Raw genomic sequence first — 25217 nt, forward strand, 5'->3', positions numbered from 1 at the left:
TCTTTAAATGACGTGTACACGTTAGCATCCCGACTGGCTTTTATTCTTATCGTCAACATTCAGCTCAATCTGGATTTTTAAAAAGTTGAAGCAATGAAACCCAGCACTAGAACTAACCAAGTTACCTCTCAAATGTAGCAAAAACAGGAAGAACGTAACTGCCAACTCGAGGATGAAGAAACTTTATCCAGAAAAAGGCACGTGGACATTTCAGACAACTCATGAAAAGGACAAAAACAAGTTTAGTAGCAAGATGATTATACAGTGAAAACATTCAGATGGTCATTGCTCTCCTAGGATTACACAAAAATATGAGCAAAGCTACCATTCGAAGGCCATGAACAGTAAGTCACAGATAGCGTTTTGCAACAAAGAAATACCATGTAATAAAACTGAGATGCAAATTAGTCTCTATTAGAGGACACGCGGCCGAGGCTTCTACTGTAGAAAAATAATTCAGCTCAGACGAGTATCAAAAGGCAGACGAGAGTTTCACTTTCACACCACCTGTTGGTATAAATGCTACAAATCCAGTCTGAGTGTGTTAGCCGCCGTCATCGCTCCGGAGCTGGCGTTTCTGGAGATAAAAGGGGAACGTCGCATTTCTCTAACTAAATCAGTCTCTGTGTCAGGGGAGTCTGGGCTGTCTCTCCCTGAATTACACACCTAAGCATGCTCCAGAGAGCTCTGCCGCAGGAGGTCTTCTGTACATGTCTGACGCTAACGCTCGGTGAGGGTCACAGTGAGGGTCACTTTGTGGCGGGCTCGGCCGGTGTGGAACTGGCTGAAGCCCCTCCTCTGGCAGCTTCATCTATTGGGAGCAGAAAGGCGGATGTAGAAGCACAGCGGTCATCATTCATTACTGGCATGGCTAAGAAAAGCCTGTATGAGGATTTTACATAATTAAAGAGGCCATCAGTTATCACGCCGCCTCCTCCTCACCCTTGTCTTTCTTCTCCAGGGACTCCTCGGCCGCCGTCTTGTCTGCTCTGAAGAAGATCCGGGCACTGCTTAGTGAGAAGTAGAGCAGCTCAAACTCCTGAGGAGAAAGGGGTGTGAGGTAGGCCTTTAGAATCTGCCCGAGGATCATCTGAGATTCTGAATGTACCTGTAGGTATATGTCCAGCCGCTTCTGAGTGAGATTCATCGTTTGCAGCAACTTTTCATCCTGGCTTGTGGATTGGATGTTCTGCTCCTTCACCACGGCGTTAATTTCTTTCCTGTACTTATCTCTGACGGACTGGAACCAGTGCAATGAGTCAAACTCCAAGTACTGGTCCAGCAGCTTCAGTATGTAGGCCACACCTGTAAGATCGAGGGGTGCAGCCATCAGAAAGGAGCCCGAGTGCTGCTCCAGTGATGGCCACTTAGTTCATACTGCAACATACCCATTGCAAAGCCATCGTCTGTGAAAGCAGCTCCAGTTTTGTTCTTCTTGTTGAGTTTTTCTTTGCAGCTGATGGAATGTTCCACGAAGTTCACCGTCTACAGGAGGGATTTGTGATTTTTACAATTTAGAACTGCTGCACGGGATGCAAATCCCACAAACACAGAGCAGGTGGTAACACAAAAAACAAATGAAGTGTCCTTGAACCAACCAGTGGGGGTACAATCATGTAGAAGTTCCTCAGGTGCATGTTTTTGGCACTGCGGAACTCGGGGGCAAATACAGCAACCAGCATCTTGAAATACTCAGTCCCCTCTGCAGAGTTGCTGGTCAAGTCCCCCAAAACTGAATCTAGAACACTGGGAAAAAAAGAAAAATGTGTGCATAGAATAGTTGTCTTACATTGTATTGTAGCGCCCCCTACAGGCGTTGTGGGTGAATGACAAAATACCTTCCTATTGAACATTGGCAGAAATAGGTCACACTATGTGCCGCAAACATCAACTATAGGAGACACTGGAACAAGAATCCCAGTCTGTGGAGTTTGTTTAATACCTGGCAGCTCTCTGTGTCTCCTCCGATAATCCTTCCTCCTTCACCAGTTCTTCAAAGTTGACGATGTCCTCAAGGTCGGGAACAAACCTTGAGATACAGAAAAAAACACCTCCAGTGGCAAACATGTCATAAACAGCCGAAAGGGCAAAAACAGCTCTCAGTACCTGATAGCACTGCTGCAACAATGGAGGCCTCCGGAGCGGATCATTCGGACGTAGCCCATGGCGTTCCCTGAAAGTAGGTGGCGTAACAGCTTTGTCTCATGCAGATGTGCTGTCGGTAGATTGTGAGCCAAAACCTCGATCTAAATCGGCCTCACCGATATGGCTGATGAGCTGTCTGAACTGGTCCAGGTAGCTCTGTCCATCAGGAGTGATGCCCAGCTTCCTGATGCCACGGTTAAACTTCTCTGCTCGCTCAAATGGATACTACAATAAAAACAACAGGTGGCTAAAAGGTCAGGGACTGACTACACAGATCAACCCCGCCCGGTCCTCCTACCTTCTGATCAGATTGATCCTTTGTTTCTCTGTAGAATCGGATGTCCTTGATGAGTCTGGACTTGATGTGCTCATCGTACATGAACTGGCTGAATATGTAAAACTTCTTCCGCAGGAACTGGTAGGTAAAATTAACCTGATGGAACAAACCAACAAACGGTCAGATCTGAGGGGCAAAGGCACCGACGCCTTCCTGTCCACTTACCGTGGTGTTCATTATGCCTGTGCCGTGGGTCCGGATGGAGTTGGCGATGTGACGGATGTTGATGGTGTTCAAGTGCTTATTGTTACTTGCCTTCTCAATGAAAATCTTCAAGAAAGAAAATGCAGTTTAGGACACGGAGACAAATGCTTGGTTTAACATAAAGACAGCGAAGGAACAGGACCCACCTGGTTGTTGAGGTTATAAAGGTACCGTGAGACAAAGACGTGAATATTCCTCATGATCTCCAGTACATCCAAACCCTGAGGAGATCGTGTTAAAAGGCAGTTAGCGGACCATGTGTCACCTTAATAAAAACCTAATCAGTGGTGAGCAGTAACACAAAACCTGCTCCAGGGTCTGGCTAGGCAGGTGTGCCTCCGTCATGGGGAGCCCGTAGCGCTGCGTGGCCAGGTTTCTCATCTCACTGTAGGTGGCCCAGTCGTGGAGCGCTACCGTGGTCAGGTTGTAGAAGGTCTTGTCTAGATAGTGGGTCACGTAGGCTACAGGGGAGGAGAGGTTATGGCTTCAGCCTCAGCACTGCCAGTATTATAGAGCAGACCTTGTTCCCTTCGGTGTTGACCACAGGGATAAAACGTCCTTATTACAGTCAAACACCACATGAATGAAAAGGAAATACCAGCACCTTTGATGTGGATGAAGCGGTTGAAGAATCGAATAGGTTTGAGGGAGAAGAAGTGAGCCAGGTCCTTCATGCCGACTTTGAAAGGGTTCCTGTCGTCCAGCTTCAGGTGGGTGTGCACAGACAGACGCAGGTCTTTCTCGATCTCCTTACACAGCTTGTCCAGCAAGTGCTGTGGCAGGTCAAAAAAAAAAGAATGGGGAGGTCAAAGTTTTGACCTGAATTAGGTATTTCACGGAGGTGTCGCTCTGACACCACACCCTGGTTTATTCCGTCTCCTCACCTCGTTGAACACGTCCATGATCTCTTTGTCATAGCTCTCCAGCAGCTGATCACATGACTCCATGTGTTTGGCATGCAACATTGAGGGCACGCTGTCCCTCAGTGCACTAAACATGTACTGTGACCACGGGAAAGCCAATCAAGAGAGGATGAGGGGAAAAAAGTTATTTAAAAATACTGAGTAGGAAGGAAACAACATGATTTTGTACAGGTTTGAGTCTTGCTTGAACGCCACCCGTCGCTTTTCTACCTCCAACTTAAGTCTACTTCTTTTGGTGTTTTTGAGACTCATCTGAAAGTAATCATGTTTATGTACATTTTGTGGTTGCAACTAAAAAGTAAGATTTTCCCAGAAGCTTCTGTTAAAACAGCTTTTTGTCCACCAACCTGTGTCTGCTAACTGTAACAAAAAAAATCAGACCACTGTCCATTCACTGCTGTTTGTCTCCTATTTTATATTCAGTCTCCACAACAACCAGCAGTGGTGAAACAGCACAACACAACTCACATGTATTCGTGCTGCATCTACAGCATTGTCATACACATCATCTAGGTAGATGGGAAACACAGCTCGGTGCCAGTAAAGGAAGCTACAGTCGCACTGCAGCTTGACCCTGAGAGATAAAGGAAATCAGTTCAGGTTAGCATAGAGCGCGATTGCTAGTAATAAATGTTTGATATGGAGGCAGAGACACTCGGTGTTTAGTCTGTTCTTCTCTCAGCACCAGGAATGATGTCAACCCACCTTTCCCTTAACTCGCTGATCAGTTCCAACTTCTTCAGAACAAGCTGCAGCGGCAGCAGCTCTTCGTCTTTAAAGGTTTTCTACGAGACAGATGTTTCACATGTTAAGTAACGCGTACAATAGGAGGGAGCAGACGCAGCTACGCTCAGGCAGATGAACGCAGAACACACCAGCTGAGTGCCGACACACAGTGCCAGGAACACCACCAGCAGCCGCTCCTTTGTGCTCGGTCCATTAAGAGCGTTTTCTGCCAGCACCAAACTGGAAAGAACATCGAGCCGCTGTTCGCTGTACTTTTTGTCAGAGATCACCCTTTTCTGAAAGAAAGGAAACAGTTGGGATTTTCATTGAAATAGCTATTTTGATGGGAAACAAGTTGCCGTCATTCACCTTGGCGACACCTATGGCGTTGAGGGCCTGTGACTGCAGCTGCTGGGTGATGTGAGAGACAGAGTCTGCTACAACCATGGACCGCCTGTGGAATGTGTGCTCCACTGCCTGGAGGTGAACACACATGCATCAGAACCATGTAAACACACACACACACACACACTTCCATCTTTGTGAGGATTTATACTTAAAATTGCAAATTGTAGAAAATTCTTTTTGTCCAGTGAGAGTGAAATAAAGATGATTCAGATCAGACAAATGGCGACTCCATCTCAGATCATTACGTGAAGGTACACACAGGAAGTATATTGTCATTGTCAGAATGTGGTGTAGTATCTGAAGCCTGTATCTCTTTTGTCTGCAGGCCTTGACCTCTGTAAGACCTCAACTTTTTTTTCAGCCAGCCTTGCACCATCTCAGGATATGTTCCATGTGTGTCCTGTGACCTTTGCCTTTTCATTAGCTCTTAAAGGATGTCTTGTTTTTTGTATGAGCAGCTGCTAAGCGGGGGATGCTGTTGCCCAGAGGCTCCTGATTGTTCTTCACATGAGGATGTGCACCATGAGGACTTCCACTGTTGGTAATAACTGGAATCTATACCATTTGGTTGGCTATATATATACACCATTTGGTTGGCTACCGTATATATCAAAGAAGAATGTCTTTACTTGACCATATAAGAAGGAGCTATTGAAGTAAGCACTTCAGAGATCTTCACCATTTGGACCATGAAACCTCCCTCGGCCAAACTGCAGCGTCTGATTGATACCTGACTGTTTGTATACGAAGATTCCTTCCTCATCAACACCTCTCAACTACCACCAGAAGAAATATACCACAGTGGCCCATGTGATTAATAGCTCAAGTGGCACAGGTTGAGTTAAATGACAAGATGCACAAAATCCTGTGTTTGCAATGCTAATGTTACATTGTCAGTAAGTTGAACAGAAGGCCAAGGCAACAAGCTCTGTCTAAATAGATTACATCCAGATGTCAGCTAATTGGGAGGGGTTAATGACAATGACACTTGACCTAACTAGTCTTTCAGGGAACCGATCTGACAGACAGGCTTTGTGCTTGAAGAGACCCTGAAGCTTTGTAATTTGCCAATAAACTATCTAACCCAGTGTGATCTGTCCTGACCGATGAATGAAGATGCAAGGACATGTAGGGCTGGACGATCTTGCTGTAGATCCGACAATACTAAGCTACATTCTACATTCATGTAATCTATATATGGTGTAGTATCTGACCCGTTCTATGCAGGCTTTACATCTGTAAGGCCGTAATGTGTTTAACAGCCAACCTAAGCACCATATTAGGACATCCTCCACATGTGTGTCCGGTGTCTTCTTTCTTTAGGTAATAGGAGCTGCTAAAAGATGACACTGGAGCCTGTGGGCCCCCGGTGATTCTCACTAGGAGGATGTATAGCATGACGCATCTTCAGTATTCCCTTTTTTGGTAATAACTGAACGCTATACCATTGGGTTGGCCATATTGTACAGCGTGAGCTCATCAGTAAAGAATGTGTTTACTGGACTGTATAAGAAGGAGGTGACGATGTAGACACCTCGGAGTTCTTCACCATCGGGACCGCGAAACCTCCCTCGGACAAACTGCAGTGTTCGATTGATACCTGACTGTTCTCTCCAATAAACATCTTTGATAACCAAGTCGGTGTCTGCGAAGATTCCTTCCTCATCAACACATCTCGGCTACCACCAGGAGAAGATTTACAACAATGGCTTCAGCTACATCTGGAGTTTTTCTCACTGTCACAGATAAACATGATGCATACGTCTAAAACTATACTATTTGCATTTACAACTAAAGTACATTTTCTAACAGCAATAATTTTACTAAACAAACTCAATGCATCATTGGAAAAACATGGTTTACCTTCCATTTAATTTTTCATTCTTATCATATTCCTTGTAGCCTGTGTGTGCAATTTAACTTTAAAGACCAACCCTCAAACAGTCCTTTGAAGTAGTGAGGACCAACCAAAATCATGTAGCACAGACAGACACTGACACACACCTTGAGCAATTCCACCAGGCGACACAGAGCTTTGACAGACGTTTTGGTCATGGGCCGCTGCATTGACATGTGCATGTTCATTGTGGTTCTAATAATGGTGCCGATGCTATATGCATACAGGACACCCTGTGAGGAGCACAAAACACAGAAGGAACCATTAGTGAAGCCATTTTATACATCTACACACCACATATGAATTTTTAAATAAAGTTTCTACTGTTGTGATAAAAAAAAAAAAATACATAAAAATCTTGATTTAAAAAGTACCTGCACGAACACATTACATCTGCTGTTAAGGTCTTCTGTCAGCTTGTCGTTTTGATGCTCTTTGGACAATATGGACTCCATCTTCATCATCCACGATGCCACAAACACGTAATAAGACTGAACGTCCCTGAAAAAGGATGTGTTTTGATTCTGAAAATGAACATTTTACTTTGACAGATTAAAGATGAATGTGATCTGGCACCACGGACTTTGTCAGTGTCTGAGATCGTTGCAGAAGGTAGGCGTCTCTCTGTGCTCGGATGCTTTGCAGACTTTTCTTATCCATCAGTTTCGCTGCGGCTGGGACCTTATTGATAAGAAAAGTGTCAGGAAACCAGATGATGTTTGCAGTCAGTGTGATGGCGGGAACCTAGAGGAAGACGAAAACATTCATCAATGTGACAGGCATGACTTTGGACAAAAGACTGATAAAGACGAGCTGTGGGGAGAGGCAGCAAAAACAATAACCCACCTTTTTACAGATATCCAGCAATGATTTGTAAAGCTTCTTGTCCACAGTCCTGAAAATGTGGAAGTGAAGCACAAACAGACCGCAGATGAGAGAATATTTATCTCTCTGGTCAATCTCCGATGGTTCACCTGCAAGTACAAATGGACTTTACTTGAAAAATGTCTCAAGAAAATCAAACAAATAATCCAAAAAACAGAAACGGACCAATTTTTGACTCAACATTAGTGAAGATGGTGCGAATATTGAAGGCAAACTCCTCAGCAAAGGCACCGTTTTTTGAGACAGTGACCACTTCAGCATCGAACCTCTGCTCCAAACAGGCCTGTTAAAAAGAGATGTGCATCACAGGGTTAATGGTGCGAACAGTCCTCAACTGCAGAAATAAAACACATCACTGGGGTTCCCTTCAACAAACAAATTAGACTTTTTTTCCCCCTTAAACACACACACACACACACACACGCACCACACACAATAAATTAGATTTTTTTCCCCCCCTTAAACACACACACACACACGCGCACCACACACACGCCCACACACGCACACACACCTGCAGTATCATGCCATCCAGGAGTTGTCCCTCAAGCCTAAGCAGAAGTTTCTCAAAAGGTTTCAGCTTCTCTTCAGGGATAGAGAACTTTCCAGGGTTGTGGTGCACAGATTTTAACAACCTGTCAAAAACAAAGCAGATAATTGGGCAGAAAATTTAAACAGATTTAAACATACTCAAATATAACACCACAATGACTGTCACTGTACAATTACAGATAACAGTCAGTTTTACAGTAATGTTAAATATGCCAAAATCTTTGAGAACCTTTTGACTCAGTGCTGGATTCTGTGTGTCTGTACCTTTTATACATCTTCCAATGATCCTTCAGTGTGGCATGATTTTCCATAATTTCATCCAGTGTAAGAAGCACAACCAACAACTCCCCAAGGTGTTCGTATACGACCTGCAAGGGGAATACAGAATGGTTTATACAAATCCAAGTTAGTTATAATGCTGACAAGATAACAATTAATATTACATCTTATATAATTAACAACAGCTACTAGTAGCTGGCACCATTTTCACATTTAACAGAGACACCTGAATGGCACTACAGGATTGTAGGGTTATGAACTGGCCTGGAGCTCTGTAATATTTGTATCTTGAATCTTTGAATGAAGACTTCAAGAAGAAAAATGCCAATTTCAAAATGTATTTAACAAATAGAACCAATTTTTTCTTCTTGAAGTCTTCATTCAAAGATTCAAGATACAAATATTACAGAGCTCCGGGCCAGTTCATAACCCTACAATAACAAAGTCAATTGGTCAAGGTCAAAGTTGACAGTTCTTGCAGAGGAACTATCAACACCAGTAAACTATGCTGTCACGTTTTACAATGTCTGTTTAACACTCCCCGTCTGAGTGTCTCCTCCTGATTCCAACTGTCTAAACAACAATCATGTCAAGGAAGGGTCACTGATCTTTATTACACTTGCTAACGATTCTACCATCCCAATTCTACCAACTTCTAAACTACTTCTAACAGAAAACAGAAACATATGGTAGAACACATGGTAACAAGATAAACACAATTCTCTTCAGGGAACAGGGTTGAAGCCGTGGGTGTGAATTTAAAAGGGATTATTCAGGTTTGGGTGAACTGTCCCGTTATCACTCACCTGAAAATGGACACCAGATGACTCAATAACCTTTGGTGGACCCCTACACAGGAGGAAAAACACACAGCTTTTTAATGCGGGCATTCAGTTATTACTAAGAGTAAGTGAAGTTGTAGTTGCTGCTGTGGTGAAATATCGTTAATTGCATTATTATGTTATTGTTATTCTAATAAAAGTAGAAGAGAGTAGTTTCGTATGTAATACGAGAAGGATTAAAAGTGGTAAAGTGGAGTGAGGGAACAGGTCTGTGTGTCAGCATGTTTAGTAAGCAGGAGGACAAAACAATAATGTGTGATATCTGCTTAGGTTAGGCTGGTCAGGCCTGTGCGCCTCTGCGTATGCTGAGAATGAAGTCAAAGACGCCTCTGCACCCACATGGCCTTGGACATGTGTGATACGGTACCATGGTAAAAAAAAATGTGTCGTCAAAACATGAGCAATGTGACCCGGCAAGGACAAACTCACCCCTGCCTGTGTGAGTAGTGTTGCTGATGCAGTCTATGTAACTAAGATATGTCTCCTGCTGTGTAACCATGTCTGTATTTTAATAAAAAGAGACAACGCCGGGGTAGAGTGAGAGTCTCCGGGTCAGCGCGGCAGAGTACGTGTCTGATCGTTGGTCTCAACTTGTGTGGTGAACTTTGTTGGTGCGCCTGCCTGAATACACTTCTGAGGATTTGAGTAAGGATTCGACGACACTGCATCTTACTTGTTATTGTAGAGGGCAGCCAGCTGGTGAACAATGTTGACCACCACTTCATAACATCTTGATACAAAACATGATAACTCCTATCCAAGAGAAACAAAAGAAATTATAATGTTATCTGTAATTAAAATACTTCAAAGTGTGTGTATACACACACACACACACACACACACACACACAAAAACATATATATATATTTCTATAAATTTAAAAATTAGTTATATTATTTTACCTGAAGGAATGAGATGAATCTGCCCATTTGAATCTGCAGCTCTCCTTCAACAATACTGGTGTCAGACACTGTGACACAAATGTGCATTTGCATCTTTGTATCAATTTATTAATTAACAATGTATTAAAATCTAGAATAAATTCATGTAGAAACGGTTTACCTCCCTCTCCATAGTACAATAAACCACTGTAGAACTTGGTCTCTGCCTGAGATAAGATAAAGATAAATCAGGGGCGAAATAACATAAAACCACATTAAATTTCATTTTGTTACTGCAGATCAAACAATACAGTTTTACCAGTGTGTTGGCACTATTCTATATGTCTGACACCATTATAACAGATGGCTTAAACACAAACCCATATGCAAAATGCATGTTGCATTTCTGTTGTGTCTTTCTTCTTAGCTTCAAGTATCAGATTTATGCATTGTAGTGGATTTTCCCCTACGCTAAAACACTCAAACTTATGTTTTTATTAAATCAATATACCTATGCCAGTGCCAATGAATTGAAGTGCGGGGATACCACAACAAAGTCGAATGATGAGTCAGGGTCAGCTGGCTCACGATCCAAACGATGGTTTATTGTCGATCCACAATTCACCATGTATGAGAAGTAGCCCGGGCTAAGTCTGAATACTGACAAGAATTGTCCTTCTTTTATACTATTTGGAGCCTGGGGCTACCCCGCCCCGGGCTCTTCCTTCTGGTTAGCTATTTTTACTCATTTTCCACCGTTAAGTACCTTTTTCCCTACTTATCAGAAGTCAGGTGTACCTTACATGGTTTTTTTTTTTAAACAGACTCAACAGACCATGCCTTGGCTACTCCCATACTTTCCATTAACCCTCTGATAACTTCCCCGGACTTTCCATCTCAAAGCATACATTCAAGTAGTGACACGTATACATATAGCAGGTGCTCAAACAGTGACAATGGCTAGTACGTTTTGTCTGCATAATCATTAACTACGAAGGTCTAATCGTTAACTTAAAGGTTAAATATTACATCCACACATTTTGCCTCTGACGCCTTATGCCCGTTACCTTTCTTCACTACAGCATCTGTGTCAGAACACAACTTTAATATAATGTGTCTGACTCTTCCATGTAGTCTGCAAAGTTTCATTAATACATTATTTATGTGCTTGACTCTTCCATGTAATTTTTACAGTATCTTTAATCTACCCGACTCTTATTTCTGTAACCTTTGACGTCGAGCGGCACTTTAACTATTGGTACCAAGTCCCTTTTGATGCTGCACTAGTCTCTGGGCCTTGAAAGAAGCCAGTTAGGCTGGCACCTGATTTATCCCTTTAAAAAATAACAAAAAAAAAACCCCAAGAGGATCTAAGACACCAACAGAACCAAGACTATGGAAGGGACATATATAGGAAAATGTAATAACATATGACACCAGTAGAAAAGTTTTTTTTATTGTGCCAAATTAATTCACTAATAGAAATTAATTAAATAAACTTACAAGAGCAAAAGGAGTTTTAAGGTTTAAAAGATGAGACACAAGCTTTGGTTTTAAGCACTTCCTTGGTGCCCCCTTGGGGATGTTCACATTTGTAGGTTTTGGACTTGACTCTTCTGAACTCCTGTGCTCACTTGGACTCAGCCTACTTTTCTTATGGTGAAGACGTGAAAAACGCCACATCACTTTGGCCAAATATATTGCTTTTAAATATTTTATTGAAAGGAAATATGCATTTGTTTGAGGACAGCACCTGATTTTAGGTCTTGAGGCTGACATGGAGATTTCCTCGTCTTCGTGATCAGAAAAACGCAAGTGAGCACAAGAGTTCAGAAGAGTCAAGTCCAAGACGCTTATTCCCCCCAAAAAACAGCGATGTACAACAGAGAAGAAACGTGAGCAATCTCAAGGGAGCTCCAAGGAAGAACTAAAAACCCAAAGCTTGTGTCTACCTTAAAATCTGAGCGTAGGGGACCACCCCTCACACCTCTTTTGCTTATATAATTTTACTTAGTTTGTTCCCATTGGTGGATTACTTTGATACGATCTCATCATAAACCTTTTCTTGGTGTCCGAAATAATGACGGCTTCTCCATCTGTCTACCTCTTCTCCCATGTTCCATTTCTTTTGGTGTCTGCATCACTTTGGTTTTTTAAAAAGATATGTCAGGTGCTGGATTCCTTAGTGCCCCTCAGATCTAATTTGGGGACTTTCACCTGCACTTTAAGATGACAATGCAGCTATCAGCCACTGACTACGTACATCATACACCATTAAATTATATTTCACTGCGTGGAATGCACACATGTATAGAACTGAAACTCTTGGATACAATAACCATATTCCTCTTGGCTCAGAACTTGAAACATAAATCACATGTTCTTAGCCACATTCTTGTTAGATAAAACTTATTGGAGACATTAACCCTATGCCTTTAAGTTAAACTAGAAACATAAACTTTTAAGCTGAGGAAAGAAATACACTAGATAGCTACACAAGATCAACTCATCAAACAGATCAAACCTTTTATCCAGTTTTAACCAGTTGATCTATTCTGTAGTGCTGACCTTCACTCCAATCCATTTCAGTTACAGCCGCTTATTCAAAACTAATCTCAACATAATTGTGCAGTTATATGTAAACTCTGAATAATGAGTGTGTGTTCAGGTTGGAACGTGCACGGCAGATGCTTACCTCATACTTAAGCTTTTTCACTTCACTGCAGAGAGCAGCATAAACTGTTATGACTTTATTTAAAACCTGCAGATAGTATAAAAATAGCAGGTATCAAAACAATTTAAAAGCTCAACCTATAGGATTTATATTTATTTACCTTATTGTCTGTTTTTATTAATTCCAATATAGAAGACTGCTCATAAGGGAGAAGCTAAAGGAGAATAGGAATTGTTAGAAAATCAAATTCCACAAATATAATGATAGTAACAAATGGGGGAAAAAAACAACTTTCTGTTTTTTAAGTTTAAGTTTTTTAAGTGTTACTTTTAGGGCAATGGGGTCCAGGGTGAAGTCCCAGACATCTCCAATGGTGTCATCCAGAGCCTCCTCAATGCCTCTGAGCTGGGATGTGTATTCCTCCAGAAACTTGCTGTAGTTCTTCAGCTGAACCTCTGTGTGTATTTCTGTCCAGGATCAAATCAAACACAAACACAACAAAATGTCAAAAAATAAATAAAAATCAAACAGGAAAAATCATGACCGCTTGCATTTATACAGTGAGCAAACTGCCACACAGTGTTAAAAGACAATGACCTATAGTAAATATAGCTGATATTACCCAACAATATGTTATTGTCAGCTGCCTTAACTTTGTTTTAGTGTAACTACAGGCCTGTTTCATTAAGACAACCAACACAATTAAAAAATGAGATATAACTCATATTAAATTGTTTAAAAATTATCGATTGGAGGAATATTTGTTTCCCTTTGACGCTGACAGGTGATTCACCCCAGTAAATAGACGGTGCCCGGAGTTACAGCGTCTAGCTAGCCACAGAAGCTAGCATTGAAATGTAGGGAGATATTAGTTATTTTTCCAACTCGTCAGACCAAATGGTTGTACTTACTCTGTGAACCGTCGTCAAAACGATCAAACTCCCAGTCATGTGTCATCGTTTCTACCGCCATTCTGGCAGCAAAGGTACCCCAAACACGGATGCTAAGAGACGTACCAACACGGTCCCATGATAGGTCTCATGATTTTGTGAATTGTCGCGAGTGCTCATGGGAAAACGAGTGCGGAAAAGAACTATTTGTCCTCACTTTACATGTGGAACATAAGATCTTGTTAAATTTAAACAAAATTTAAATGTAAACACTCGGAAGAAAATAGTGTATAAGGATACATTTTTAAAACTAATGTTTTTCTATGTTCTGGTGTGTGTGTGTGTGTGTGTGTGTGTGTGTGTGTGTGTGTGTGTGTGTGTGTGTGTGTGTGTGTGTGTGATGTGTTGACAGTTTCTTGACAGATGACTGAGGCTGCAGCGAAGAGGAAGACTCACACTGGCTGTGGAGTGCGAGAATAGATGCCTTCTTCATCTATGGTTTTTCTCAGAGGGTAGGTTGTTTTTAACCTTTTTAAAACATTTGCCTTTTAACAATGTTACTGTGGATTTTCCTGTTATTTTTAACTTCTGAATATTTAAGTAATGTATGGGAACACGTTTAAATAGCTGTAATGAATGGATTTACATTGGTTATAGGAACATCCACTCTATGTAACATTTTAAGTGTCAAAAGTACCTTGGTCATTATATTTGCATCTCTTGCGTAGAATTTTTTTAAAATTGTAATTTATAGTTACTTCATTGTTTGAATATCATTATTTTTTAAGGCAAATAATACGTGAGCAAAACATAAAGTGTTCTGCTAACTAATCATGCAAAAAAATAAATATTTTTAAGAAAGGAGGCAGAGGGCAAACACATGTGGTCATCAATCTTCCAGGTTCCCATGGCAGCATTGTTGCTATCAACAAATTTTGGTTATGCATACAAGCATGCATGCATACAAGCAAAGAAAAAAATCAACCAAGGAATTAAATATAACTTGTCTTCCAGCAATTCTATAATGAGCATATTTGTTCCATTGTTCAGGCTCCTGCATCACCTGGTTATTTGTCAGGAATGTTAAACTGACCACAGTTGTCTCTGTCAGACAACGACCTCAGTGTTGGTGATGAGACTCAGGCCCAAAGAATGATGATGGAGGCAATCTGGGAAACAGCCTGAACCATTATTTCTGCAGGACCCAACATTTATGATTTTAAGAGTCAGTATTAACACACTCAGTTTGTCATGATGATTGGAGACAGTTTAAAACTTTCTAGGCTGCACCAAAATGCACCTGTTTATTAATCCTGCACATTTCAAGTGTGGTGTCTGAAGAATGTGTATTGATCCCTAGCAGATCCTGACTTTGACCTCTGAGGATCTTAGCTTCAGAGATCTTATCAGCCATCCTGGCACCATTTCAACATGTTCCATTTGTGTCCTGTCACCTATGTTTTTCTGGGCTCGTGATTTAATGTCTTGTTAATCTGCCAAGGGGAATTGCTGTGAAGGAGTACAGGGGTCCACAGGCTCTTGGGCTCTCAGACTGGACTCTATACCATTTGGTTGGTTATATTGTGTCATGAGGTCACAAGAAAGGATTGTGTTTACTTGACCATATATATGGGTCTACTGAACAAAGCACTTTGGAGATCTTCACCATCAGGACCACGAAATCCTCCCTCGGGCAAGCTGCAGCGTCCGATGATGACTGACTGTTCTCTCCAATAAACATCTCTTAAAACCAAGTCGGTGTCTACGAAGATTCCTTCTTCATCAGCACCTCTCGACCACCACCAGAAGAAATTTACCACACAAGTTTTTACTATTTGTTTTAGTCTGCCATGTGTTTTAATGACAGTCTGATGCTTTTCATTGTCTATTTCCAACTAGGCCAATTGTGACACACGTTTCAACAACTTAGCACCATGATTGTTCAAGAATCTCAAAATCAACGGCTCCCGGTGGATGTTGCTGCAGCTCAAAACACTGGCCGACCGATCCGATCCACATTACCCAGCGCCAATTGCGACGTTCCTGCAGGCATTTGCACTCCTAACATGCCAGAGTACACTGAGACAGACTATCTTCTCCCAGTCGCACTCTATGGTATATCGAGGCCCAGAAGAACTGCGAGAACTGCGGATGAAGGACCACCTGCGGAGACGGTCTGCTCCATGCTGGTTCAGATTTTGGTGCCATTTCTTCTGGCTGGGCTCGGCACAGTGTTTGCTGGGCTGCTGCTGGAAGTGGTTCAGGTGAGATAAAGAAAAGGATGCTGATGGGTCAGAAGGATGACAATGAGACAGACAGGGTGGAAGTGTAATCATTTTCTTGTTCTTCTTCTGCATTGTGTTTTCATGGTAGACCTGGGATGTTTTCCAAGAGATCGCAGCACTACTCATCCTGGTCCCGGCATTATTAGGCATGAAAGGGAACCTGGAAATGACCCTGGCCTCCAGGCTCTCAACTGCTGTGAGCCTCCTTTTACCACCTTAATGTCTGAAGATGCTCTGTTGGAGTCTTCAAAAAAAAAAAAAAGATTAAATAATAATAATAAAATATATATATCAGGCAGGCCCAGGCAACCAGACATGATTCTCCATGAACGGATTAAACAATTTCACTACAAAATGATGTCACATATCATAAGTTAGATTTAAGTTAGAATTTCTTGGGCAAATTATTTGACTGAGCCATTAATAAATATGTTTTTAGGTGAATGCAGGAACATTTCAATCCGTCGGGGAAAAGTGGAAGTTGATCATCGGTAATCTGGCAGTCAAGCAGGTACATTTTTACATTGGCAAAATTACAAGCAAAATTCAGTTAAAAAAAAAAGATAAAAATAATTGTTGCTTTTTCCATCTTTGTTGCAACAAGTTTGTTAACATTAATGCATATTTCTTCCTAAAAGAGTGTAAGCATACCCCGGGATGGGGGTATTAGGGGGGTGATTTTTATCAATGTTGAATGGTCAACCAGTGAATTTATGACCTTATGGTCATAACTCCCTTGGATCCAAAATCATTTTGACAGAAGTTGTAGACTTGTGCTCTCTCTCCTGTTACAGTTACAAGCCACGATGCTCAGCCTGTTAGCCTGTGTGCTGTCAACTGTCTTCGGCTGGACCACAGAGGGAAAAATGGCCTTCAAGCATGTAGTGATCCTGTGTTCAGCTTGTATCTCCTCGTCTTTCCTGGCTTCTCTGATTCAAGGTACTAAAACCTGAGAGGGGACAAGTGAATGTCACATTTAAATACCGGTACATTTCAGCATTATTGGACACAACTATTCTCCTAATGGTTCGATCCTCTTGGGATTTTGTTTCATTTAAGAAATTTTACATATATTACTGAGCTGCTTTCTGTTACATATGCTGACCTATTGCAGAAACAGTCATGGAATGAAAATAGTGCAAAAAGGATTTTTAAAAAATGTATTTGGATCAACTGAAATAACAGTCCATGTAGCATGGTCTCATGGTCTTTGGCAAATAACAATTCATCAACACATTTACAACACCTTATTTGAGAGTCACCAGAATGCTGTTATGTAGTGTGTTTTATATCTCTCCAGGTGTCATCATGGTGGGATTTGTCTTTGGATCCAAACGTTTTGGCTTCAACCCTGACAACATGGCCACGCCAATGGCAGCCAGCTTTGGGGATCTCCTCACTCTCGCCTTGCTGGCTGGCTGCAGTTTTTTTTCTTACTCCAACATAGGTAATAATGATGAAGACTGTCACATCAAACTCTCTCTCAAAAAATGTATTTTTATTTTTTTTAAAAAGGAAATTAAAACAATTATAGGGTAATGAACAACAATAACCCTTCATTCCTAAGTGAAGTCATTCCCATATGAACATTCTTCAAATTAAAAGATGAACATATATAGAAACAAAAATTGAAGGGGCAAACTATAATCTCACTTAAGGAATCAAACTGGCTCTGTGGTGGCTGTAAACAAAGATTCAAGGAAAGGTTTTGGAGCCTTTTAATTATTTTGCCCTGGCTATGTGAGGCTGTTTTAAGGTTCCCACGTCTCTTCTCTAATCTCAGCCAAATGCTTCTCTCTGCCTTTGGCTCCAACATAGTAGCAAGATTTTGGCAAAAACATGCAGTTTTGTTACATATCAGCTGGTCAGGAAATTGTGTCCTGGAACAGGTTGGACCATCTGTTTCACTCCAGCCATCAGAGTGCATATCTGGCATTGTGCAGCGTCTCATGTTGACACACAAGAAAGAGAATCACAAGAGGGTCACCTGAGCTGACCTCCTCAGCAGCTGCACAGTTGCATCTAACTCCCCTGTAAATACTCTCATTTCTGCCAGTTTTAACTGATTGTGAAGCAGAGTTCACAACCGAAGGAGCATCAGTTCACAAAAGTGATGATTTCATTTCTTCTGCAGATTCCTATCCTTCGGTGTTGTACCTGGTGGCGCTCTTCTGTTTGTGTCTGGTTCCTCTTTGGGTGGTCATTGCTTCAAAACATCCAGCCAGTCAGGCTCTACTCCACACTGGTTGGACACCAATCATCATAGCTCTGGTTATCAGCAGGTGCTGACTTCACTGACAGGGATTAAGATATAGGGTTAAAAATGTAAATTATATTACCTTATAATAAATTGGATTGTTTTCCCTCTCGGCTACCAACACCACTACTAATAATGATGATTATGTTGATTTTAATCCTATCTGGTTTACCCAAACTATCATTAAACCTGTTGATATGACTGATATAAAAATCTGCTAAACGATTGTTATTAGAACACTGGCTAAAATGTTTCAGTCCATTTATCAGATTTCTGGAGCACACCAGATAATGATTGGATTTTAATGTTTATGTAAACAGGCCCAGTCGTTCTAGTTGGGCAGGTAAACCTGTATTTTTGTTTGTATTCCATTAAGTATTGGAGGACTCATTCTGGAGAGGACTGTGTCAGATCCAAACCTGGCAGGAATCATAGTTTATGCTCCAATCATTAATGGTGAGTCCTTTTAAGAGTTCCAAATTTATTAGAGTCTTTTCTTTAGAATGTACCAAACCTTTTAATCTAAAATTCAGCCAAATGTCATATAACGAAGAATGAAATCTCCCCGTCAAGTTGGCGAGCCAGCCAGAAGCTTAGAAGAGTCAAGTCCAAAAAGTTTATTCTCAAAACAGAGATGCGGTACAACAGAGAAAAACGTGAGCATTCCCGAGGGAGTTGCAAGGAAGAACTCTTTCCCATCATTAATTTTTATTGGTGCCAGGGATGCTTTGGTTTTTTAAACATAACAGGTGCAGACTTCGTTAGTTCTTCCGTAACAGTAACCTCCTGGCATTAATGGCTTCATACAGTGTTTTATGTTCATTGTTATCACATCTCATACATCATTGAGACAGCTGTGTACAGATAAGTCTTCATCAATCACTCATTATGACATTTGCCAGATCATCATTAGAGCAGAGACTTTCGTTATCCCGTAGACTTCATGTCTCAAGGTCTTCTCTTAATATAACACAGCTAATTAAAAAATAACATAACCTTTCTAAGCCAAGGAAATAATATACTACACCTGTTAGGCAGCAATGCAGGAAAATTTAGTCCAACTTGATGAAGACAGCCTTGCTCAGGGTTGAACATAATCTTGTATTACGTTTCTTGCAGCAAGGAGCACTGTCAATGAAGCACGCAGGTTGACAAAGTTGTCTGGGTTTCAAAGGGCCATCAGACAGCTGATATTTTACACATACATTGCCACCCTTATGATATATTAAGCATGTTTCAGTGTCCGAGAATCACGATGTTGTCCTCTTTCACCTCAACTCCACATATCCTCTCATCTTCAGACAGGATGAGATTGGATTTTTTTTTTTTTTTCTATTTAGGTATTGGTGGAAACCTTGTCTCCATCCAGTCGAGTCGTATTTCTACTGGATTACACCTGAATTATCTGCCTGGAGAAGTTCCTGCAGATAGAAGGAAGTGCTACAACCCTTGCTCCATTTTCTTTGGCTCAGGTAAAACACTCAGGCACACAAACACACTCCACCACGACCATCTAACACATAGCATTCTGTGACAGGATTAAATCATCGATCGGCTCAGATTCTGCTCCTCCTGGTGATCCCTGGCCAGTTGATTTTTTTATATTCTTCACACCTGATGAAGGGAGCCAAAACAATGCCAAGTTTTCTCTTGACAGCTGCCTTTTTGGCTGCCTCTGTAATTCAGGTGAGTGTGTTGTGGCTTTTCCTCTCTGTCTGATTACTTAATAAACTCTTTTCCTAAGTCAGAATGCCTATGCCAGTGCCAATGGGTTGAAGCAGAGTTGCCACGACGAAGTTGAATAATGAGTCAGGGTCAGCTGGTTTACGGTCCAATGATGGTTTATTTGTCATTTGACAATTCACCATGCATGAGAAGTAGCCCGGGTTAAGTCGGAAATCTAGCAAGAAATCTCCAGCTTTTATACAATTTGGAGCCTGGGTTTACTCCTCCCCGGGCTCCTCCTTCTATTTAGCCATTTTTCCCCGTTTTCCACCATTATGTACTTTTTGGTATTCTTATCAGAGGTTAGGTGTACTTTGCCATGTTTTTTTAAACAGACAATGTCCTTTAGCCATTCCCACTCCTTGGAAACCCCCACTTTCAGGCCATGAACAAACAAAGACCTCTTGGTTACTATCACAATCAGGCCTATTAGCACAAAGGTAAACATTGCAACCGTAAAGAAGGAAAATGTTAACATGGAAACTTAGTCTGGAAAGGCAAACATTGCAACCGTAAGGAAGGAAAACATTAACATGGAAATTTTCCTTTTACCCTTCACTACAAGTGATCCCCTTTAACCCTAAGAAATAAAAAAGCACCCAAAAGCATAAAAACAAACAAAAAAGTATCATCACACATGGCTTGTTAAGTCAGCTGGGTATTGTAGTCCAAAGAATGTTTGGCATTATTTGATTTAGGAGTTTCTCCCCTTTCATAAGACTATAAACATGGCGGCTGTCAGTGGTCACTTATTTCTTCTTTTGGCGACCTCGTGCAAAAATATTATTTTTTATCTGGGATTATTATGAGTGTGATTTTCATTAGATTTAGTATAATTTAAATGTTATTAGCTGCCTTACTGTGTCAGCCATGTTTGTCTTTCAGGTCTTTTCCCTCCTTTGTGTAGCTGACTGTATGGTCCACTGTCTTTGGCGGCGGGGTAAAGACCCAGATAGTTATTCGATACCCTATCTCACAGCCCTTGGAGACCTACTAGGGACTGCTCTCCTCTCTCTTGTTTTTCTCATCCTCTGGTGGGTTGGTGATCACGGAAGTCTATGAAGTAACACTCAAAACAACTATTAACTGATGTCGATGTACATATTTAGAAATATTCATTGCAGCTGGAAGCATCTGCTGTGGAAAATTCTGTCCAGTGAGAGTGAAATAAAGATGATTCAGATCAGAGAAACAATAATGTGAATATTTTTATTTGAGGTCTCAAAGACACTGGTCAGAGTGCAGAATGCAGAATTCAGCCTGGGTGAGAGTGCACTGAGGTACAGAAATCTTGGAGCTTTTATCCTCATCTTCTCGAATCACCTTGGTCTTTTCCCAGAACTGGCTAAACAATGGTACGATTTAGATGCAGTCAAACTGCAACAGATTGGTACATAGGCACACACTAAGCTACTGTAGTGTTTTTCCCTTAGCTTAAAAGATTTCTATTTTTGTTCAGCATAAAGACAAGTGGTTAGTGTAATTTGTCATATCAAGAATAGGGGCTCAAAATATGTAGATTATGTTTTAAGAGAGTTGTTTCAATGTAGATCTGGTTAATGTCTCCAGGAGCATCACCTGAAGTCATATGTATAACCGTCTCAATAATGTATGAAGTGTGATAGGGGTGTATACTGCATGACGTCATTTGCGTCTTGTAGTCCATCAATGTCAAAGTGTGATAGCTACAGAGACAAGAAGACTGCACCTGTTTTTTTTTTTTTTTTTTAAACAAAAAACAAAGGGAAGCACTCCCAACACTAATAGAAATGACAAATGGAAAAAAGGAGATTTGGTATATTTCTTCTGGTGATCGTAGAGATGTGCTGATGAAAAAGGAATCTTCGTAGACACCGACTTGGTTATGAGAAATGTTTATTGGAGAGAACAGTCAGGCATCAATCGAACACTGCAGATTGTCCGAGGAAGGTTTCGTGGTCCTGATGGTGAAGATCTCCGAAGTGCTTTGTTCGGTAGACCCTTATATATGGTTAAGTAAACACATTCCTTTCTTGTGACCCCTGCACTCCTTTACAGCACCAAATCATGAGCACATGAAAAACATAGGTGACAGGACACAGATGGAACATGTTGATATGGTGCCAGGATGGGTGAAGAAGAAGATAAGGTCTCTAAAGCTAAGATCCTCAAAGGTCAAAAGTCAGGATCTGCTAGGGATCAATACACATTCTCTGGACCCTACAGAGACACAAACAAGGAAGATGTCACCATTTTGGGCACCAGTAGACAAGGTTTATGGTGAAGTCATATCAAAGTAATCCACTGTTGTGTTTTTTTCTCTATTTCTAATTACTTTAACAAACTTACACTTTTCTTAGGTTAGAATGCCTATGCCAGTGCCAATGGGTTGATGTAGAGTTACCGCAACAAAGTCGAATGATGAGTCAGGGTCAGCTGGTTCACGGTCCAATGATGGTTTATTGATGATTCACAATTCACCATGCATGAGAAGTAGCCCGGGCTAAGTCTGAAAACTAGCAAGAAATCTCCAGCTTTTATACAATTTGGAGCCTGGGTTTACTCCTCCCCGGGCTCCTCCTTCTCATTATGCAATTTTTCCCGTTTTCCACCGGTATCAGAGGCTAAATGTGATTTTCCATATTTTTTTTTTTAAACAGGCAATCTCTTGCTTACGTGGACAACCTCTGAAACCCCCTGTATTATCAACATTTTTAGGCCTTTATCATCATTTTTCTGCCCAGTAAGCATAATAGAAAACTTTTACAATCATACAGGGGTTGATCAGCAAAATTGATTAGACACTTAGTCTGGATAATCATTGATCGCGGACACCAATCATCAGATGATCTCTTGACCTGCCTGACCATGCTTACACAGGCTTTTAGAAACCTTTACCTTTTACTACACCACCAATCGAAACATATATAGGAAAAATAGGCATAAGGGGTGATCCCCTACGCCCAGATTTCAAGGAATAAAAGAGAGACACAGACACAAATTTTTCAGTTCTTCCTTGGGATAGCTCACATTTCTTCTCTGTTGTCCCATCGCTGTTTTTGAGAATAAACGTTTTGAACTTGACTCTTGGAAGCTCCTGTGTTCATTTGGACTTGTGCATTTTTCTGATCACAAAGAGGAGGGAATCTTCCTGTCACTACATTCTGGAACGTAAAACCAATACATGGCCTTTACTTCATCAGGGGTCTTTCCCACAGATAACCAGAACCCCAGCTACATCTGGGGTTTTTTTCCTCATGGTAACGAGGCATGTGAAACTATACTAGTTGCATTTACAACTATAATTTAGCTTTGAGTTAAGTTATAATTTTACTAGGACAATTAAGTAGTGGGTTTGATCTGGATAAAGGAATCATAATTACGTTATTGCCATCAATTTACATCAGCCTGGATTAAAGGATGAAGACAGTGCTTAAATCTCTTAATACTTACACATATTCTTCATCATCAGTCATGTGTAGCTTTAGCTAATCAGGTTCTTGACCAATGTAAGATTAAATCATCTGATAAGAACCAGATTTATACCTAACCATGTAGTAAGACTTGTCTTGTTGGATCGCAATACCTCTCGTGTGTCACTGCTAATCCGTGTGTTCTTTGAATGAAGACTTCAAGAAGAAAAATGCCAATTTCAAAATGTATTTAGCCATAGAACCAATTCAAGATACACCCTACATGGATCCCAGCATGTCACCCATCCCCCCGACAGGACTATCCTTCACATCTGGCCAGGTGAGGAGAGAGCTGGAGAGGCTCAACCAGAGGAAGGCTGCCGGACCAGACGGCATCAGCCCACGAGTGCTGAGGAACTGCTCCAGGCAGCTGTGTGGAATACTGCAGCACCTGTTCAACCAGAGCCTTCATCTTCAGAGGATCCCAGTGCTTTGGAAGACATCCTGCCTGGTCCCGGTGCCAAAGAAGACCCATCCTGTGGCACCGAGTGACTACAGGCCAATAGCACTGACCTCCCACATTATGAAGGTCATGGAGCGGCTGGTGCTGTCACACCTCAGACCTCTGGTGAGCCCCTTTCAGGACCCTCTGCAGTTTGCCTATCAGCCCAAGGTGGGGGTTGATGACGCAGTGATATACCTGCTGCAGAGGGCTTACTCCTCCTTGGACAGACTAAACACCACAGTGCGGGTCATGTTCTTCGACTTCTCTTCTGCCTTCAATACCATCCAGCCAAGACTGCTGAGGGCGAAGTTGGAGAAGATGCAGATGGATGCTCCCCTTGTTTCTTGGATCGAGGACTACCTGACAGGTCGGCCACAGTTTGTGAGACTGCAGAGCTGTGTGTCCGACCCCCTGATGAGCAACACAGGAGCTCCTCAAGGAACTGTGCTCTCCCCATTCCTGTTCACCACCTACACAGCCGACTTCCAGTACCACTCTGAGACATGTCATCTCCAGAAGTACTCGGATGACACAGTCATAGTCGGGTGTGTGGAAAATGGACAGGAGGATGAATACAGGGACCTTGTGGAGAGTTTTGTCAGGTGGAGCAGGGAGAACCTTCTGCAGCTCAACGTGACCAAGACGAAGGAGATGGTGGTGGATTTCAGAAAAAGCAAGTCCCCACCCTCCCCAGTCTGCATCAGTGGGAAAGAAGTGGAACTAGTCCCATCTTACAGGTTCCTGGGCGTTCAGCTGGACAATAAACTGGAGTGGTCCACAAACACCGATGCTGTTTACAAGAAGGCCATGAGCAGACTCTATTTCCTCAGGAGACTCAGGTCCTTCAGTGTTTGCAGCAGGATGCTCCACATGTTCTACCAGTCTGTCATGGCTAGCACCATCTTCTTTGCTGCAGTGTGCTGGGGTGCAGGCATTAAAGCAAAGGATGCCAACAGACTCAACAAACTCATCAAAAAGGCAGGGTCTGTTGTTGGCTGTAGACTTGATAACTTGGACGAGGTGGTGAGGGACAGGATGGTGTTGAAACTGCGGACAATCATGGACAGTCCTTCCCACCCCCTCCATAACACAGTGGACAAACTGAGGAGCAGCTTCAGCAACAGACTCCTGCAGCCTTGCTGCTCTAAGGAACGGTACAGGAAGTCATTCCTGCCGTCCGCCATTAAACTCTATAATTCACTCAAACCAACTCAACAATAATTGTGTAATGTTTATGCTGTAATTTTATTTCTAATTTATTCTATATTTATGTATATATGCTTATAATGCTTATAATATGTATATATTATATTATGTATATATTATATATATGCTTATAATATATGCTGTATGTATATATGCTTATAACATTCTAATCTTATCTGTATTTATTTTTTTTCTGTCTCTTTA

At 41.6% G+C, this 25217-nt stretch overlaps 2 protein-coding genes and 2 long non-coding RNA genes across 4 annotated transcripts; 2 read left to right on the forward strand and 2 right to left on the reverse strand.

Moving 5' to 3' along the window:
• Positions 1 to 21: 21 nt before the first annotated feature.
• Positions 22 to 13811, reverse strand: LOC115251001 (WASH complex subunit 4-like). The gene is made up of 33 exons (XM_029841574.1): positions 13665 to 13811; positions 13081 to 13220; positions 12914 to 12967; positions 12775 to 12840; positions 10261 to 10306; positions 10101 to 10168; positions 9872 to 9951; positions 9163 to 9205; positions 8342 to 8445; positions 8040 to 8160; positions 7691 to 7808; positions 7487 to 7614; positions 7224 to 7384; positions 7015 to 7141; positions 6748 to 6873; positions 4705 to 4812; positions 4485 to 4631; positions 4315 to 4394; positions 4078 to 4183; positions 3571 to 3687; positions 3291 to 3459; positions 2993 to 3147; positions 2833 to 2907; positions 2648 to 2752; positions 2444 to 2578; positions 2262 to 2370; positions 2107 to 2173; positions 1943 to 2029; positions 1599 to 1746; positions 1389 to 1485; positions 1109 to 1305; positions 943 to 1039; positions 22 to 811 (listed from the first exon to the last, which is right to left on the reverse strand). The coding sequence occupies exons 1-33, from the start codon at positions 13723 to 13725 to the stop codon at positions 750 to 752; spliced, it is 3504 nt and encodes a 1167-aa protein (XP_029697434.1). The 5' UTR covers positions 13726 to 13811; the 3' UTR covers positions 22 to 749.
• On the forward strand, positions 4720 to 5860 carry LOC115251002 (uncharacterized). Its single transcript, XR_003889547.1, has 4 exons — positions 4720 to 4843; positions 4929 to 4994; positions 5069 to 5080; positions 5202 to 5860. It is a non-coding gene; the product is annotated as an uncharacterized lncRNA (long non-coding RNA).
• Positions 13812 to 14066: 255 nt separating the features above from the next.
• On the forward strand, positions 14067 to 21105 carry LOC115246416 (solute carrier family 41 member 2-like). Its single transcript, XM_011607245.2, has 11 exons — positions 14067 to 14155; positions 15543 to 15907; positions 16017 to 16124; positions 16368 to 16439; positions 16723 to 16867; positions 17229 to 17375; positions 18063 to 18210; positions 18562 to 18641; positions 19526 to 19657; positions 19723 to 19871; positions 20796 to 21105. The coding sequence occupies exons 2-11, from the start codon at positions 15578 to 15580 to the stop codon at positions 20970 to 20972; spliced, it is 1488 nt and encodes a 495-aa protein (XP_011605547.2). The 5' UTR covers positions 14067 to 14155; positions 15543 to 15577; the 3' UTR covers positions 20973 to 21105.
• A 665-nt stretch (positions 21106 to 21770) lies between these two features.
• On the reverse strand, positions 21771 to 22400 carry LOC115251117 (uncharacterized). Its single transcript, XR_003889672.1, has 2 exons — positions 22239 to 22400; positions 21771 to 22109 (listed from the first exon to the last, which is right to left on the reverse strand). It is a non-coding gene; the product is annotated as an uncharacterized lncRNA (long non-coding RNA).
• Positions 22401 to 25217: the final 2817 nt, after the last annotated feature.

This window comes from Takifugu rubripes, chromosome 9, assembly GCF_901000725.2.
Source record: "Takifugu rubripes chromosome 9, fTakRub1.2, whole genome shotgun sequence".
Lineage (NCBI taxonomy): Eukaryota > Metazoa > Chordata > Actinopteri > Tetraodontiformes > Tetraodontidae > Takifugu > Takifugu rubripes.

Excerpts from the sequence above, each read along its gene's own strand:
- LOC115251001 (XM_029841574.1), bottom strand. The coding sequence starts at position 13,725 with ATGGCGGTAGAAACGATGACACATGACTGGGAGTTTGATCGTTTTGAC. Across the intron at positions 7,142-7,223 it reads CGATCTCAGACACTGACAAA|GGACGTTCAGTCTTATTACG; the intron begins GTCCGTGGTGCC and ends ATCCTTTTTCAG. Across the intron at positions 1,306-1,388 it reads AGACGATGGCTTTGCAATGG|GTGTGGCCTACATACTGAAG; the intron begins GTATGTTGCAGT and ends TCGATCTTACAG.
- LOC115246416 (XM_011607245.2), top strand. The coding sequence starts at position 15,578 with ATGATTGTTCAAGAATCTCAAAATCAACGGCTCCCGGTGGATGTTGCT. Across the intron at positions 19,658-19,722 it reads CTCCATTTTCTTTGGCTCAG|GATTAAATCATCGATCGGCT; the intron begins GTAAAACACTCA and ends ATTCTGTGACAG. Across the intron at positions 19,872-20,795 it reads TGGCTGCCTCTGTAATTCAG|GTCTTTTCCCTCCTTTGTGT; the intron begins GTGAGTGTGTTG and ends TTTGTCTTTCAG.